Here is a 19392-nt window from a genome sequence, read left to right as displayed (position 1 = left end):
TTAAATAAGAAGAGAAGCATTCGCGCCGAGCTTTTCCGGATAAACACGGCAATAGAAAAACATCTCGTCGCGGAAACTACATATATCTTAAATGCAATGCAATGGAAAAGTCACAAACTTTGGTATAAGCCAGGAAGAGGAAAAAAGAGAAAGAAATAAGGAAAAAACAAGACGAGAGAGAAAACAGGAGAGGCATCTTGTCCCATCTGATTTTTCAAATCCTTCCGGAGCAATGTAAGACTCTTTCAAGTGTAAAAGCAGACCATGACATATAGAAAAGAAAAAGAGGAAAAGAGAAATCCGCGAGGAGGATAATGATGTTCTTGTTACGGGAAAATCCAAGTCCCTTATATCGGGTGTTCCGTTAACGAAATCGTGCAACAATCACTCATTAAACGCGTTTCTCATGGAGGAACGATGCAGAGGTGTTATTATAGGCCGATTGAAGCGAAAAGAGGGGATAATAATAATAAGAATCCAATAACCGCGATCGATCGGACGGAATCGAAAAATCGCGATTGCTCGCGAGATGCAAATATTGCGAAGAAAATAATCAATGAATCAATAAACAAATGAATCGGTTGCGGGACCGTACTTTTTCTCCGTTGCAAGTAGAAGTAAGAAATAACGAAGCGACTTGTTGCGCGACAAGTTTGCGAGAAAGAGTTTGCGAAGTCAGAATGTTCTTTACTTTAATCAAACGCATAATTGCTTGCGATTTACATCGGAATTTACTTCAGAGCGTTTTGCGATTATTAACACTTTCGGAAATTAGATTCGACGAAATTGATCGATCTTACACGACAAACAGCCACGTTGACTATCGCTTTGCAGTTCATTGGGTGAGATTAATACGTTTACGGTACTGATATAGCTCGTGTTTACCGTAATTGCCTTGTTGATCTTTTGAAGCATATCGACGCCTACTATTGTACCTAATAATTGCATAATTGCATAATTGCATATTGGAAAAACATGTTGTACTCTTAGAAAGTAGGCTTTGTTTCTAAACACTGCAGTGAAATGTATCTTCTGTCAAATTGAGAAAGTACAGAGATCGTAGAAATCTGATATATAATAATTCTATAATAACTACTCTACAATAAATGACTTTACAATAAGTGAGACTTCAGGTTATTTACCTAGATTTAATATCGAATAAATACAATTATCTTCCTCTTGCGAGCAAATGACAAATTTATCTGCATTTTCAAACGTTTAAATATTTAAAAATATCAATAAGCATATGTGCATGTAATCATTCAGATTTCAGTATTTCTATAAGTTCAGGAATCTCTAGACATTTTAATTGTTCTAATATGCAGTTTCTGTATATATTTAAAAAATAAATAAAAATAAAGAAATATTTAGAGAACAATAAATATAATCTCTCTTTTTTTTTTGAAGAAATAGATATATTCTCTCAATTATAGCTCAAACATTTAAACATTTTTTTAAAATATTAGCAATTGAGATTTTTAAAAGATTTTATTAAAGCTACTTTCGAGATTGTAACACTATCTTTGGAGAAACGAACGAGTTAGATTGAAGTAAGAAGAAATGCTACGTTGATATGGCAGAATCCTGTGGAAGAACTAGTGTAACAATGTAACTAGTATAACATTTTAATAATATATATCTCTGCTATATAACAATTACATGGACATAATAAAAGACAGGAATAAAAAATAAAAAAATTAGCAATAATAAAAAAAATAATGAAATATAAAAATACGATAATATATAAAAATAAAAAGAAAATTTTCAAGATTAGTAACAATAAAATAATGTGATATCGTGATATAGATATATTATCTTAGCAAATTGTTTTATAAAAATATCTTTAGACAACCTATAATTCGGAATAAAATTTGAGATAAAAATTTTGATTCGTAATTTTATATGTTGGGAAACACATACACATTTAAAAGAGCGAAATCATAAATATATATATATATATATATATATATATATATATATTTAATCGTGGTAATTGCGATATTAGTATGACTGAAGTTATTTAATTTATTTAATTATTTAATTATTTTATTAATTTTTCGATAAGTAACAATTAATGATTTGGAAATTATGAAGAAATTTTAGATATTTTCATTTAAAACACATAATTATTAAACTTATTTTAATAAATAATTTATAAATTTTATTCTGTTGATATTTTCTCTCTCTCTTAATACATGTGTGTATACTTTGCATACATACATATGTATATTAAGAGAGAGAGAAAATAATTATGTGTTTTAAACGAAAATATTTAAAATTTCTTCATAATTTCCAAATCATTAATTGTTACTTATCGAAAAATTAATAGAATAATAAAATAATTATAATAATAAATTAATTAAATAATTTCACTCATATTAATATCGCAATTGCCACGATTGAATTTTGGCATCTCATTTTCTCCGAACGAACCCATATCTTGTCACTCTTTATCCCAAAAGTCGAGCGATGTCCCGATTCATCCTCCGTGCTCGCCTAATCGACTAATCGCTAGATATCTTTCCTCTTTATCAAGCGCAAATACATGGCGTGTTCCGAACGAAAATAGACGACCGTATTGCAATGCATTTATCGAACTGAGGCGAGAAAAATCCTTATCGCGTTATTCAAATATCCTCCTGCGCATCTGCGATCGCGTGTGTATCAAATATTCCTCTCTCCGCTGCTTTTCTCTCGCTCTCCTCTCGTGAAAAGCGTAGAATTTTGGATAAAAGACTCACGTGGAGTCTCGGTGAGTAACGTAACATATCCCCAGGATGCTTCCTATATTTCCGCAGATCCTTCCTGTATATCCCGCGACATGCTCTCTCTCTCTCTTTCTCTGTTTATATTCCCTACAGTTGCCGTTCGTAAATTACCAAGCGACACGATATCGTCGAGCGTCCTTATCTCGCGTTCTAGCTCGCGGGGGTGTAGCTCTCGCAAGGGAACAAACAACGAAACTGGAGTTAGAGTTTATTAGCTTTAACAGCTAGTCATACGAATCACGATTGTGTAACGTGATATCGGCGCAATTAGCAGCTCTACGACAATTATTGTTGAATGGGGTTCGCGTAAGATCCACCAATGTTCATTGCGGGCGAAATTTAACGATGAGATGATTCTAAGTTATTATTACATTGCTACATCGCGTGATCATATTACGAGAATAGAGAAATCCCGAGTTACGAGCCGACGCGTGTGTCGCATACGTTTATTCCCTCGAAGAAGTTATCTAACAGCTTTCCTTCGCCTTCGAATGACTCGTTCGATCAGAAGTGAACTGCGGAATTTCGCTTTAACGAATGTGCTCATTCGAAAACAGGCCGAGATTGGATCGACACGCTCGGCTCACCGTGAAATGCAAAACCGAGGCGTTCCATGGCACGGTTGGGAAAAAAAATCGTGGCCATCGTCGCGAAATCGCGGGTAAAAAGGATACAAATACAGATTCGCAGATCCTGCGAAAATGGCTTTTCGATCGAAAGTTGCCGCAAGAGAGTCTGCGAGATGGAAGAAGTGTCGGGGAAAGAAAAAACTTAGTTCACCGACGATTAGAACGATGTTGATAAAGTCGGCCATTTCTACCAACTTCCCCTCGCGAACTCTGAAAGTTTAATTGAAATTTATTTACCGCGTGATTTTTTCCTTGATCGCGCGTCAGGAAACTCCGCGCGAGAACGTTTCACATTTTTTGGATTGGAAAACCCTTTGGCGAACCCTTTTGTGACGCTTCCCCTTTTATCGCACAAAATGTCGACAAATTTTGAGGTGCTACTTTGTTAGACAATTATGTTTTCAAGATCAATTATTGCTGATTCTTTCCTACAAGAATATGTCGCGTACGTACTTCGATAATACGTCAACTTAATGAAATTAAAAAATGTAATTGTTTTAAGCTAAACTTTGCAACGTCAAAAATGTTTTCAATCAGGAAAGCTCTGAGGATGATGTATGATTCGCTCCAGCTGTTATACAATTTAAATATATTATTTATCCGGATAGAAGAATAAAATATAATAATGTCGCGGGGGATGTCAGGGCGAATTCCATCGATATTTCATTGCGAGGAAATAAATGCTGACGAGAAGGCGGTGCAAAAGATATCCGAAGAAAGAGGCAGGAGAGAGAAGAAGCGCGTACCGTTACATGTGCATTCCAACGGTATGCGAAATTGATCATTAAATTGGCCATTAGGGAAGTCTTCTGGCCGCGTCGCAATGCGTTTCCGTAATTGAGAAGGGAGGAAGGACTCGACCGTGTCGCCAATTACTTTTATTTCGACCGTCATTGCAGTAGAACTCAATTACGCTTGGTAATACTCGGGAAAATTACATTCTCATCCTTTTCGATATATTTACATCCTCAGATTTCTGAATTCTGATCCTTTGAAATATCGTTAGAGAATCTTTTCAATTGTTCGCGAATATGCTTTATAATTCCTATTTAATGTATGTATATAAAAAATTAAATTCATCTTTTTCTACGATTTAAAAAAAAATAGATTTACTTTTTCATCATCAATATATGCCAAAAAATCCAGAATTTGCTATCTAAATCTTCTCCTTTCTTCTTTGAAAATCTTTTTAAATTCTAAATTCACAACGAGATCCTACGTCTTTCTCTCGAATTGCACTATCTCGGAACCAAATAGATATCTGTACATGTCTGTTACAAGTAGATTAAAGTCGGAGAAGTTGAGGATTTTCATTCGAGTATGCGTGTATCCGTGTACGTATGAATGTGTGCAGCTTTCCAACGGTTAAACGTCAATGTCGGAGTAAGCAGCATGTGTCGTTCTCTCGTATATAGTCTCGAAGCTGAGACCCAAAGTGTCTAGCAGACGCAAAAATTGCGCGATCTAAGCACCTGAGCGTGCTCTCTTCCGCTTTTTATGTGGTGCAGGACACGCGACAAACTCTCCGAGCGGCTTCTCAGTGACGTGCTGGCGGTAGTAGCGAATAATGCTTCGTATCCGGCGAGCAAAAACGGAGATTGCGCGCGAGCCAGTGTTTTTCGACCATCTTTTCGGTCGAAAAAAATTCCGTTCACGAAACGCAAACGTGTCTCTCGGACACTCGGCGCACTGGAACGTTACTTCGCGATCGTGTCCAGCTTCGACAAGGAGAAATTATCTCCGGGAAATTGGTGGAATTAAGACGCCAAAGAGCGACGTTCATTCCGGATGCTATGGCGGTATTCCGTAAAGTTTTCATTGAGCTCGAGGAGTACGTATTTTCGCAAATTTCCAGTCCGTCAAAGGATTCACAGCGTAGCGTAATCAGGAGCTGCTTAATACCAAAGATTAAATTTAATCTCAGTTATGACTTGCAAGAACAATTTTTACAAATTTTCAAACTTTACGAAAACTATACGAACGTGAATAATTCTTACTGACAAAGATTATCTCAAACTTACTAAAAAAAAGAAAAAGAAGATACGATATATATAAAATAGATAAGGCCGTTACATCGATTTCCGAGTCACTTTGCATATTTTCGACTCGAATAAATCATGCGTTTTCGAATTTTATCTATTAATTCGAGCAACAATCGCCGCGGGTGCGCAATTAATTAAAAGTTTGCAACGACAAAGAAATTTTCGAGAGCGCATTTGAAATGTCACGTTTCTCTCTCGGCGCTATCCCGGGGAAATTAATCGGAATAGTTCGGTTGTGGTCAAAAATTTTTAACTGTCCGCTTGGAAACCACTGATACGCAGTTGTCCAATAATCGATTAAGCGAAATTAATCCGACTTTGTGTGTAGACGTATTATTAAACAAACCGTAAACTGTCTCGCATTAATCTAAAAAAATATTGTAATCGAGTGAAAATTTGCGGGGATATCACGAAACATTTCTCTGTCATACACAATAATTGCATTATTTTATAATAGTAAATCATTTTATAATAGTTCGATATATAATTAAGATTTTCAACTAAATTAAATTTTCTACTAAATCATATAAAATAATAACATATTTTAGCAATTTATATAATACACATGTTGATATTTTATCACTAAAAAGACTCACGTGAATTTATATGCATATAAAAGATTTTTTAAATAAATATTATATTTACTTTTAACATTTATATCTTTTAAATATTATATCTTTATTTAACAAATTTTTTTATTTGAAATTATATCTATCATTATAAAAAAGTGTCAAGTTTATTTTATGAGTAATCTTTTAATTTAAAAATTAATCGATTTTAATTTTAAAATTAATTGATTTATTTAATTTATAACGCATCGGTATATTATTTATCCAACTATAATTTTGCGATTGTGACGATCGATTCTGTATTATTGATTAAAATTAGTACGTTCGCGCTTTAAAAATAGCAACAATTTTAATCTTCAACTTTTCTTTAATCAATTACTTTTTGTTTCTACATAATCTGCCTTCCACGCTCCCCGTAATTGGCACGATTATTCTCTCCTCACATCGGGAAGCCTCGTTTAACGGTTTACATAATTCTCACAATGAATTTATTCCGCACGTGCCGAACGGTACACCATATTAAGCGAATTCGCGCGTCCGATCTAATAACAGTACTTGCTAATTATATCTCATAATAATCTTCGCGCGCGTCACGCTTATCTATTTTACAGTTCATTATTTATACCTTCGATTCCTTTCGTGCACAGAGATGATACTTATTTGCTCTTACAAGAGCATCGATAATATCATTGAGATTATTGAGATGAAAAAACGCATTTTTGGACATATTTTTGGATCCGCACTCTCTGATGAAAAAAAAAGAAATAGAAAAAAGTTAAACAATATTAAATAATATTAAATAATATTTAAAATATTAAATAAGTGATTCTTTCGTCGGGAAGAGATCGCTTCATCTTCTTTCGCGCAGTGAATTATCGTAGGTTCTCGCTTGACGACGCATCAGTATCGTCGACTGGCCGTGAACTTTTCCGACATCATCGGGAAAGTTACCTTCCTCGTTAGCCACCATCGACGAGCGTGGACGATCGAGAAGATACGAAGACAACTTCTTCCCTCCTTCTTCTCCATCTTCGCTCTTTATCGTACCTTCGCTATCTTCTTTACCTCCATGTCTCTTCACGGTGAGCTAAGCGCGTCCGTTAGCTGGGAATGTCGTTTCGTCTCGTTTCCTTCTCGTTTTCACGCCATCGCCATCGTGTCGACCGGCCGATACCGGCGTAATTTTCTTCACCTCCCTTTTCATTCGTCCCTTTTCATTCTCCTCCTCGGGAAGGAATTCCAGATCGAATGAAAAACTCGAGGAGGTGAAGCAAATTCGAGTCGCGATTGGAAAATAGAATCAAGCCGAGTTCCGATGGGAAATTATCATCGGGAAATTAATAAAATCGAGATGAAAAAGTAGAATTCAAATTTTAAGAAGTGCACAAGAATAAACGTTTTGAATAAATTTAATTATTTCGAGTCTCGAGGCTATGAATGCCTCGAAAATAATTGGCTCCAAGATTACGAGAACAATACGTATGATACTTATATAAATATTAAATAAGTGGAATGTAAGAGCACTTTTCCCCCTGGATCTGATGTGTCGCACGACCGGAAATTAACAGACTGTCATCACGCGACGATCGCGTTCGCTCACTCGAGACTTTCCTGCGATATAACACGGTATCTTGGTTGCTATTCCTCGTATAATCCTATTTTCCCCTTCATCAACGTGGCACTTTCCCTAATGGCAAAGAAAAGGATCGCGATTACCACGGCAAATTGCATTATCATTAAAGCAGTTCTTATTTTCTGCAAATCCCTAGCAAGAAGCTATCAAATTTCAAAGATTTGTCAAATTAAAAATAATAATTATTAATAAACTGGCTAATAATTCCTAACTATAAAGAATATAAAGTAGCTTATCAATTTGATTGAAAAAGAAGAGTAATTCTTCCTGAAAGGATATAAAAATCCAAGAGTGTAAAACGTAATCACATTCTCTGCTCGATTATTTTAATTTCAATCAGAATGAAAATAGGGATGAATAAGAATTCATAAAAAAATTCAAAAGATGTTAAATAAAAATACTAAAAAAGTTAAAATGTCTTTTGCATATTTTCATTTTCCATGATCTTGAAAGAAAGTCGGGAAAATTTTTCTAATAATAATGTTTTTATATGTATATCCGTGAATGTAAATTAAAATACTGTTGCTAGAGTTATCGTCGATGCGATGAAATAATACGAGCCTATCCGCATTTTCATTTTTCGTTATAGTTTGATTTGATGCGCGATGCGCGTTCTGCTTTCTAGCGATACTTCCGCAGTGAATTTTTCCGTCGTATTGTTTTAGGGAGCTTCGCACGCGCGATCGCGGCCGAATCTAACGCCGATAAGAAAGCTCTGACTGACGTCTTCATTGTTCGGTTGAAAGTTCGCCGCGCGGACAATGAGGCTATTCGTAGCCGGCGCAACGAGCAGAACAATACTTGTCGGCACAAATATTGCTCGTGCACCGGCGCTATTTTACGCCGGTTTCTTACAATGAAGTTCAACGAGACTGAATGTATTATGAATCTTTGACTCGCCCGACGATAAAACACGCGGCAATTTGCGATTCTCGAAAGACATAGCGTGTAAAGAATGAAACGCAGACTGCATTATTACTGGGACATGTATACAAAATAAACAGATGCGAAATAATTAAATCGATGTGGCTTCTCAATTATTTTTTAAGATAAATTTTATACAGTCTTTTGAATTTAAATTCCGCAAAGGATATAAGTAAATAATTTAATAGTGTTTTCCCCTCAGTGTTTTTAATCCTAACTGAATGAAATCAATTATTTGTTAATTGATTAATTAACGAATAATTGATTTAGAATTTATTAATTTCAAATTTGTTGTAGAATTCTGATCAAAGAAAATATAATTATATTCTGTATAGAGATATATAATTTATATTATCGTATATAAAAAAATTTATAAAATATATGTATACTATATAAATACGTAATTTTATGTAAATCTTTTTATTTTATTTTACGCATACATTGCTCTATTTTAAATTTGCGTGCGGTTCGCTTTTATGTTGTAGCCATTTCGATAATTGCACCACACATTGATTGATCATTTATAATAATAACGAATATGCAAGCGTTCGAGAGAAAATAAATCGAAATAACATGACGAAATTATAACGTTAAAATTTGTTTAAACGTTTTATTTCGGCGAGTGCGGGTCCTTCACGTTTGATTAATCACCGAACCGTGTGCGATATTGTTGAATCATTGATTCGTTATTAAATGAGATTCTTCTCATCTCTAATGAACGGATTGATTTAAACATAATTATTACATTGTGATATCTAAAGAATTTCGAGGAAATAAAACGTCATTTATATCGAAATCAATATTAATTAAAATAATGCGATTTACGTTTTAAAGGATCGGTGAAAATTTAAAGAGACGAATACAATGATGTGAAATTAAATGTACAAAAATGAAGCGAGAGTGAACATTTTTATAAAGAAAACTTTTAAATTGAACTATTATATTCCACATAACGAAATTATGTGGATTATATCGCAAATGATAATTGCATCAAGATGTATCGAAAATTTTTATGCTAAACAATTAATTGTGCGTTCAATGAAAAAACGCTCATATTCGCGTAAAAATAGACAACTGTACAAAAGATGATGCATATTAGGAATTTGATTGCTTGATCATGGACAATTGTGACAAGGACACCATAGATACGGACTCTTTGGAGTTCGAGGTAAATGGCATTTATATCGATGTTGATTCATACGAATTGCAGCTGTAATTCAGCTAACAATAATATATCCAGCGATAATTCATCTCTCTATTTATTTTAAGATAATTGTTTTATTTGAAATGATAATATCATGCAATGTAACGTAACGTAGCAATTATTTATATTTTAATATGTACCATTAACATATGTACTTATAGCTCGATGATTTATTGCAATAAAAATCAGAGAAATATATTATTTTAAATATATCTTAAATATATTTAAGACATCGACTTTTTTATATTTTTACAGGCTACGCAGTTGTCGCTATGTCCGAAACGATTAGACTTGAGCAAGGGAGGCCTGTCAAGGGTCCCTGAAAGCGCGATTGCTTTTCCAGCGATAGAAGAGCTCGCATTGGGATGGAACCAGTTCAATAATGTCGACAACAATCTAAAGCTTCTGCACAGGTATACACGTCTTTATCATGTCTACGTTCAAACATGATGATTTCTTCATACAAATGATTAATACAAAGACCCATTTGATTCCTTTTGAATTTAGTTTTTTTCTGAAATTAAATCGACTGTTTGCGAAATTCTCCGAGATAATTAGAGCGGATAGATTAATCCCTATCTGATAAAAGTAGGAAAAATGCGAGTGCATATCCGCTAGTGAAACAAAATGCGGCAAGAAACTACGTGGAAACTTTAATTGGTATTTAATTCATACGTAACTCTTTCGGTCTCTTTCTCTCTCTCTCCTCTCTCTTTCTCTTTCTCTATTCCCTCACGTAGGTTTCCCAAACTTCGTGCCGTCCATCTGGAGTGCAACGATCTCCGCAGAATCCCGAGGGAGCTTCTGGAGTTGCCGGCGCTGACCTATCTTAATCTCTCGGACAACAAGATCGAAATAATTCCGGCTGACATCTGCCAACTGATCAAGTATGTACATAATTTCTCATGTGTTCACGTATGTTTATTTAATCATGCTGCTTATTTATTTAAATCAGTTAGGCAAGTAACGATTTTCTCTCTTGAAGAGATCTTTTTACTTTATGCTTTGTTGTCGGAAAAGATTGAACCCTATCAAATATATGTGAAAATTATCTAAAATCTATATATTATTTTATTTGTTTTTTACTTGAATGAATTCTGATTAAAAATTTATTTTGTTTTTTACTCTCGAGTGCATATTAAAAAACATACTCGTGACAAAATCGATCTCGAAAATTTTCATTTTTTCCCTACATTTTATTTATCTCTTGATTGATATTAATATTACTACAATAATATGTCATACTCGATGCTTCAATAACAATTTTATTTTATTGCGCATTGCACATTTAAAATTAATTGATATTAAACATTGATATATTGAATATTTACATTCACAAAATTTATTTTATCAATCGGTTGCTGCCGATTCGTACATATTGCATTAATGTGCGCACAGCTAAATTTTCCCTCTACGCTGCCTGATTTATACGCGTCAATCTAGGAGCACAATTAATTACCAACACATTAATCACGCGCTATTGTCGATCAGCTCTGATAACGGGCTCCTGTGGAAAATCAGCGCTCGCGATAATGATCGAGTAACACTGTTAATTCTCCGTTTTGCTAAAAAACACGTGATGATTATCGATTATTGGAATAAACTCGAGAAACATATAGAAAAAATATCAATTAAAAAATATTATATATTTAACAAATAAAATAATTACAAATAAGTTATTTCGAATTTATCATTCGGCTGCATGAAAAGAATCTGACAAATTAAAACGAGTAATAAATCTTCTTATCAATCTGATAAATAATCTTTGACATATAATTTATTGTCCATTTTTAATTCTGAAAGAGAGAGAAATATAATAATTTTAAACTTTAATAACAAAATTAATGAGACATCCATTCATCATCTATTAAATTACATTACTTTTTTCTACCAAAAAAAAACTATGAATTTAATAATTTTCTAGATTTATTAAATAAGTATATTTAATCATCAAACACAAACTAAGAATAATGAAAAAAATTGAATTACGTAATGATTGAGCACTTCATTTCATCGTGTTACACATCTGATCTGGCAAATATATCTTTACTTGTCATTTATTCTGTACTTACACCAAGTGAGTTATTTATTCGAAAAGAGAAAGAGAAAGATCACAACGAGACATGATAGCCAGTCATGTGATTTTGGACAACGCGAAAATCTTCCCAATCTTATACAGACAGGGGACCGCACAATTGAAACGGAGATTACGTAAAGTTTCTCGAAAACCGCTTTCCATCGACCGGAAATGGAGATCCCGGGACTCTGGCGAGAAGAGGGGAGGGAAGGAACTACGGGGTGTGAACACGACGACGACGATGACGACGCTGCACGCGTGTGCACCTACACACGCAAGATACATATTCCTCTTCATACACCGTTCACCATCGGTGAATCTAAAGGCGAATCTACAAATCTTGACAATCGTTGGAGACAAGTAACATCTCCTTTTTTCCTCCCTTTCAAGATACTTGCATATATAAATAAATTTCCATTCCACTGTCATCAAAGATAAGATAATTAATCCTACGTCATGAAGCCTTGGCATTGCTGATTCATTATTGAGTAAATTACAATCGGAAATTTCAAATTATTGTCATATACAAAATTTCAGGCTCGTTTATCTCAAAATGGGCCTTCACGTGCTCCAAAAAATAATGTCGATTACGTAAATAAATCCCAACTATTCGATCTTGTATGATCTTGGATTATAGTATCCTAGATTACGAGTCTTTTCCAAGATCTCATTATCTGAGGGATAAATCACTCGAAGAATCTGAATACGATTTCGTCGCTTTTTAAGTCGCACGCGGCGATTTCCACCTGAATCGTCTCGCACCAGTGCATCGACATACGAGGCGACTCCTGGTATTGCTTAACCCCGTTTCTACTATAGAAAGACTCGGCACTTAAAAACAATTTTGCACTCATTCACTTTCGACGATCACCTGAAATCGAACAAAGCGTTCGAAGAACGAAAGAAAACCGCGAGAGATCATCTCAATTAAAGATTATATACAACGATAATGCGGGGATGGAAGAGAGAGCTTTTGTCGTCTCAGGTATACCTCTCGGTTGACCCAGATACCTAGTAAGAACAAAGAATCTCAAAGACAAAGGATCTTAAGAGACGAGGATCTTGGAAAACTTAAACCTTTATACGTCCCTGATATAATTAAATTTGCTCATTTTTTAATTCGCACTAATGTAATTAATTTTCTCGTGCCAAGATCTCGCCATTTCCGCGATAATAACACTGATGACGTTGTCAGTTATCTGAGTAACTTAAATGTCCGCGGTAATTCCATGTAATCTTCCCATTGTAAAGCGCGAATATTTCTAAAATTATCTCGCGCCCCGGAGATTCGGGCAGAACATTTTGACAGAAACGTCGCGTTATTCTACGAGCGGCATAACTTGTTACACGTTATTCATCCGGGGTTTAAGGCATTACATGTAACAAGGATTTCGTACCGACCGCCATCGCTGTCGGTGCATGTTTGCATCGAGCCATGGCGCATTATCGCTCGGTCCCGCTTCGTACACCGACAGAGAACAATTTCTGTTCTGTTACATCAGAGTGGTCAGCCAACCCATCCTCGCGTTCATACCACCTCCTTCTCCCGTTTCTTTCCTCGCTACTTGAAAATCCTTGAGAGGAGAATAAGTTTGCCTTTCAACCGACCTCTTTAGTCCTCGAAAGAACGATCGCGAGCGTACATCTTTACGGTCGCGGAAACCCCGCCGCAAGAAATCCCGCGGTCGCGAAAAGTTACGATGGATTTTCTTCAACCGATGATCGAGAGAATATATTCGACAATTCTGAAAATTCGCGTGTAGAATCGAGAAAACATCATCGTGAAAATTTAAAAATATATATTGCGTGAAAATTTAAATGGATATAATACTTTATGTCATCGATGCTGAAAATTTAAAAAAAGTGTACCATTTGTGAAAAAGCATCTTGTCAAGTTATAATGTAACTTATAGCGAAAACATAATGTCGATTGCGATGAACTTGGATACTCCAGGACTTTGTAGCATTTGGAAAAAATGCAACACTGTGAGATGTAGTCGAGGAAATAAATCATTAATGTTAAAAGATCCTTAATATACATCATATTATTTGCGTGCATTATACATTTGTATAACAGATATTCGTTCAGTGTAAAACAAATTTATAATATAAAACTATTATTGATATCAGCAAGATGCTAATATAATAAAATAACATAAAGTTACTAGTTAATATTTGTGGTGAGAAATTTAAAAATTTTAAAAATTTGAAATGTTTAAGTAGTTTTCTACGCGCTGCATATATGAAAAATTGTTAAAGCAACGATAACCGATAAAAATCATAAAAAGCAGAAGAAATATATTTATAAAAATTAAATTTATAAAATATATAAACGAGTGTTTCCTGAATGATATCATCTCATGACAACAATCATCTAAGGAATACTCTAGATATAGTTAAACATTACCTGAGTCTTACAAAGGAGCGTATACGCAGCAATAAAGTAACGAGAAATGGCAAGACAGAGAGAGAGAGGTGAGAAATAACAAGTGCGCGTTCTAAAATAAAATGACAATAGACTTCGTTAAATAAACTAATCACTAATATTGTAATGCCACATTTATTTAATATTTGCCATATATAAAAAAAGAAAATTCACGCACATAATTCTTTAATCTATCTGCTTTCTTTGTTATTTTTATTAATAATCCACAATTATTTCTGTTGTAATTATTTCTCAATCTATTTATTACAACAATTCATATCTTATCGTGTTTTATAATTTTAATTTAAATCTTTTATAAAACTCTTTTCTTCAATATTTATCAATCTTAATTCTTTACTTTATTATTTTCTTTATTATTAAATATCTTGGAAACGTAATAAATGTCTTTAATTTTTTAATTGCTTAAAACGCAAAAGTTGTTATCGCTGAAAAAAAATAACCAATTATGTGATTGATAAATCTCTGAATAAAAAAATAACGTATATGCATTTTAATAAAGAAATAAAATTTCGAATTATTCGCCAGATTATGCTTTGTTGCGTTTACTACTAGAATCGCTATTACTTTGCAAAAATCGAAAGTTTGTCCGACGACACAGATGCTTACTGCAACGAAGTTTTCACTATAATTCGAAACTTTCTACTCAAGTGCACATCCTGTGGGCGGCTCGTTCGTTTAGGTTCACCGATTCGCGTGTCCGAAGCTTTGCGAAAAGTTACACCGCTACGCTACGTTGTAAAAATTATAATTTGCGAACAAACTCTTTTGCGAAAGACACATAATTTCTCTTTCGTTAATATTTTAATTAAATATAATGAAGAGGTTCTCAAAATAACTGATTAAAATGTTATCCGATGAAAAAATAAACTAATTGATAAATACTTTACATGCTTTTACGTTATTATAAATCAATAGAATCAATTCTCTTCATATCTTGCTCTCTCATATTTCATATAGATTTTTTTCGATAGTCCATATATATTTTTATACTAAATTATTTTCAGAAATATTGCACGAAGTGCTTCACATTTAAGAAAAATAACGGAGTGCAAAAAAACCCACAAAGAATTTATTTAAATAAAAATATTAACTTATAAAAAATATACATATGTTTATTTATAGAATTATATTAATTCCTTTAAATATTAAAAAAAATACTACCTTTTTGCTAACGTTAATTATACTATTTTCTCTCTCTCTCTCTCTCCCCCTCTTCCTCTCTGTTTTTCTTTCTCTTAATAAGAATTAATTTTTTAAATATTTATATTATACGAAATAGCATGCGACATATCTCGCTCATCTATTTACGATACAATCTTTGTTCATTAAACATAATGATTGTTATAGTCTGAAGGAGCTGATCCTTGATCGTAATGGCATCAAAGACCTACCAGACGAAGTGATACGACTGAAAAATCTGAGGAATATTTCCATTGTCGGAAATTTACTCAGCACTGCACCGTATTTTTTCAACATGCGAGCTCTCGCCCTGACGGTATGTGAAAATATTTTACGTATTGTCTAATGTGGTTATATATAGAGTTAATAAAAGTTAATAATAAATTCACGATATTTATAGCATTGTTAAAACTCATTTTAAATTATCTGTAAATCGTGAAATAAACCAGAAATATCAGCAAGAATTTCGAGAAATTCTATTATATTTTATAATTTCACATGTGCCACGTAATATCGAAAATATTTGTGAAAAATCGGAATATGCATTGTTAATTATCACCTAAAGCCAGCTTAATGCTTTGTTAAATTATAATGAATGCAATAAAACATGCAAAAAATTTCTAGTAACATCAAGTTTACGAGTTCTAAACAGTTTTTATTGATCCGTTCTATTAGACCTTGACCGTTACAATTCAGCTCAATTATTCACACGTGCTTATCTAACATTCTATTCTATACTTATATTCCAAAGATATGCGACAAATATGTTTCACCTGTAATATGCTTTAAAAAAAAATTGTAGGAAATTTCAATTAAAAATATTTTAACTTTCTCATACCTACAGAATATTAATAAACTACATAATTTATATTATATATAATATACATATAAAATCAATTAACGCAGAAATATTATATATTAAAATTATAGATTAATTACTTTTTTTCTATTACTATTACTGCTATATTCTAAAGAAAAATATTATAAATATAAATATAAATTTAAAAATTTAATTATACAACTTTTCTCCAATTTAACCTGTCTCTCTCGCGTGAATATATCAAACACTTCACTACCTAAAAATATCGATTAGATGTAAATAAAGATACAAGGATTTTTAATATTGAGAAAACATTTCTTCGTATAAACACTCTCGATGATACATTAATCAAAAGATAATACATCTGATGGCACATCTAATCAGAAGATGATACATCTAATCATCTAATCAGAAAGAAACTGTACGAGAAAAATTTTGTTAGCTATTTTTGTACAAGACTTTATATTAGAATAATTATGTCAAGTAATTTCCTGTGTGAATTAATTTTAGATTGATTTATGACCCAGCTTTCGCCGGGTACTGCCAAAAATTCTATAATATTCAGTAAGGTGTTCCCCTCCACGGAAATCTTTAGTAAAAGGCGAAAGATTTATTCGTGTGTTGAAGGGAAACATGAATGATAATCCGAATTTGTAACGATCCTTATATACACTACATACCGCATTTCACTTACGAGAAACATTTCGATTCCGTAGACATCTACTGGCCTTATCCGAAAGCAGTCAGTATTTGACTCGGAGCCTCAAGGCCCACGAGGTGCCCTTATATAAATCCGATCAAAGAAACAAAAAGTAGCGTTTAATAAAATTTAGAAAAACTTTCGCGATATTTCTGAAAATTTCTTTATTAATTAATTTTGTCAACTTTATAAATTTATCGATTTATTGTAAATTTTTAATTTTAAATTTTAAATTCTGGAGAGAAGTTTCGATTTTCTATCTTTTAAATCTTTCAAATTTTTCAAAGATGAGTATTATTATCCTTATATTATTCCACAGGAAGTTCTGTCAAAGACAGATCATGGAAAGTCTTATAAAGAGGAGAAAGCGATGCATAACAATTTGCACAAAATTAATCTGAGGAATAATCAATTGAAAGGAAACATAATCTTGGGAAATTATGGCGTAAGTTTATCTCTGCTATATAAAACTCTATTTTTGATGTTTTTTTTATTTCTTATATTTATTGTTTCAAAATCTACCAATTCCAAACAAGCGTTCTTTTGAGAAAAAAAATCATATAAAATCATATAAAAAGAAAATTATATAAAACGGCTCTATAATTTTTTCTGTTCGCAAAGAATCTAACGCATCTGGATGTCAGCGAAAATAGCATTGAAAAATTGGACATTAGCGCCCTACAAGAATTAAGAAGCGTACGCTGCGCTCGAAATCATCTGACAGAATTGACTCTTTGCGGCCGAAATATCGTATCACTTATCGCTGGAAACAATAGTGAGTGCAGACTTTCGCATACGCTTTTAGTTAAGTCGATTAAATCGAAAAAATACCGAAAAAAGCAGAATTAAACGAATTAGATTAAAATAAATAATAAAATAAATGGAATTTGTACAGAACTGAAAAAGCTAACTGTCGAACCTGTGCCAACTAATTTGGAGCATCTGGATGTTTCCTAGTAAGTAAATGTCTGTGTACAATATACATATTATAGTGTATATATATCGATATTTAAAAAAATGACAGAATATTTAAAAATTATTAATTAATCAATATAATTTGAAATATATTTCTGTCTATATATTTATGAGCTTTGCTTTATTTTTTATATTAATTATATTATTAATTATATTTTTTATATTAATTTTATATTAATTGTTATAAAAATACGAAAATATTTGGAAAAAATCTATTTAACACGATATTTAATCTAATATATTTCGAATATTATATATATTAGCGAATCGTCAATAACATGCATCGTATTATAAATAATAATATCAGATTTAATATATTTCTCTTTTATCATTTCATTAATTTTTGTCTTACGTAAAGATTATACACATTTTTAGCAACAATTTAGATGCATTGCCGGAATGGACGACTGAATTGCCAGCGTTGCGCGTTCTTTTCGCGTCGCACAACGCATTGACGGCCCTACCAGACAGATTGTTGTCACAGCCATCGAGACTGGAAGTTCTTCATTTGCCTCACAATCGATTACAAGCCCTACCACCGCCCCGAAGACCATTGAACATTGTTCATTTGACCCTCCAGGGCAATATGTTAACCACGCTACCGACTAGCTTCTTCGCCAACACTGAAAAGTAAGACATCAATCTTCCTCGCTGATATAAATGAACTCATCTATCAAAATTATAATCATAAAGACGCTAATAATAATAATAATAATAACATTATATAATAACATCTCATTTATATGCAACAATAACAACGAAACGTGTGCATTGTAAATTTTGAAGAGAATCGATCTTAAGAGAAAATTAAAGTTTCCAACATGTGTATCCTGTTAGCAAATTGTATTTAACTATCCGAAGTGAACTCATCGTCGTTCTCTTCATCGTAAACGACGTAGACTGCGCCTCGCACTTACGAACTCCTTTCTAGGATGAAAGTTTTGAACCTCTCTAACAATCGGCTCTCTGAACTACCGTATCGCGAGGAAGCCGGCAGGAGCCATCAGGGATCGCATACCTTGGAGAAATTATATGTCACGGCGAATTGCCTGACCGATACCGCTCTAGATGCTCTCGCGAAGTTCACGTCCCTGAGAATTCTTCATATTGCTTACAACACCCTGGACACGTTACCGGAAAGGTAAACGTATATCTATTTTATGCGAAGAGAAAAACATTTAATCCCGTATCGTGATGGAACAAAATAGAAGATGTGTAATAAAAGAATTAATTTCTCAGTAAACTATCCTTCTATCTCTCTTTCGAATAACTTTATTAATATTTATTATCGATTATTGATTTTCTAGAACTCTTAATTAAATTACAGACTTTTTAAAGTGATTCTGAATTTTAGAACTGATAAGGATATTATTTTATCGCTTGTGTGCTGCATGTGTTAAATAACATATTTATTAATGTAAAGCTA

At 33.1% G+C, this 19392-nt stretch overlaps 1 protein-coding gene, 1 long non-coding RNA gene and 1 other non-coding gene across 8 annotated transcripts in view; 1 reads left to right on the top strand and 2 right to left on the bottom strand.

The window, feature by feature from the left end:
• The window catches only part of LOC145971724 (uncharacterized), a 60496-nt gene that overhangs the window by 26720 nt on the left and 14384 nt on the right, over positions 1-19392 (bottom strand). For 3 of the 5 annotated variants that reach the window (XR_014438941.1, XR_014438943.1, XR_014438950.1), the window contains one exon: positions 7473-7695. The exons of the other annotated variants lie outside the window; for them this stretch is intronic. This is a non-coding gene — a long non-coding RNA (uncharacterized LOC145971724). Of the gene's footprint in view, positions 1-7472; positions 7696-19392 lie in introns of those variants that run through there. 5 annotated transcript variants of the gene reach the window in all.
• Positions 1-19392, top strand: part of Phlpp (PH domain leucine-rich repeat protein phosphatase) — a 90027-nt gene that overhangs the window by 65460 nt on the left and 5175 nt on the right. For both annotated transcript variants that reach the window (XM_083099665.1, XM_083099664.1), the window contains exons 6-13: positions 10025-10182; positions 10510-10656; positions 15640-15787; positions 17311-17436; positions 17613-17766; positions 17887-17947; positions 18342-18596; positions 18898-19107. In XM_083099665.1, coding sequence (XP_082955791.1) covers positions 10025-10182; positions 10510-10656; positions 15640-15787; positions 17311-17436; positions 17613-17766; positions 17887-17947; positions 18342-18596; positions 18898-19107 — 1259 coding nt within the window. The remainder of the gene's footprint in view (positions 1-10024; positions 10183-10509; positions 10657-15639; positions 15788-17310; positions 17437-17612; positions 17767-17886; positions 17948-18341; positions 18597-18897; positions 19108-19392) is intronic.
• Positions 16812-16932, bottom strand: LOC145972596 (U5 spliceosomal RNA). The gene has a single exon (XR_014439231.1). It is a non-coding gene; the product is annotated as a U5 spliceosomal RNA (small nuclear RNA).

The sequence above is a fragment of the Camponotus vicinus genome, unplaced genomic scaffold, assembly GCF_025532165.1.
Source record: "Camponotus vicinus isolate PSW18456_S1 unplaced genomic scaffold, iyCamVici1.0 SCAF_5, whole genome shotgun sequence".
In the NCBI taxonomy this organism is placed as follows: Eukaryota; Metazoa; Arthropoda; class Insecta; order Hymenoptera; family Formicidae; genus Camponotus; species Camponotus vicinus.
The sequence above is the reverse complement of the archived record's forward strand: the minus strand, read 5'-3'. Positions and strand labels throughout refer to the sequence as shown.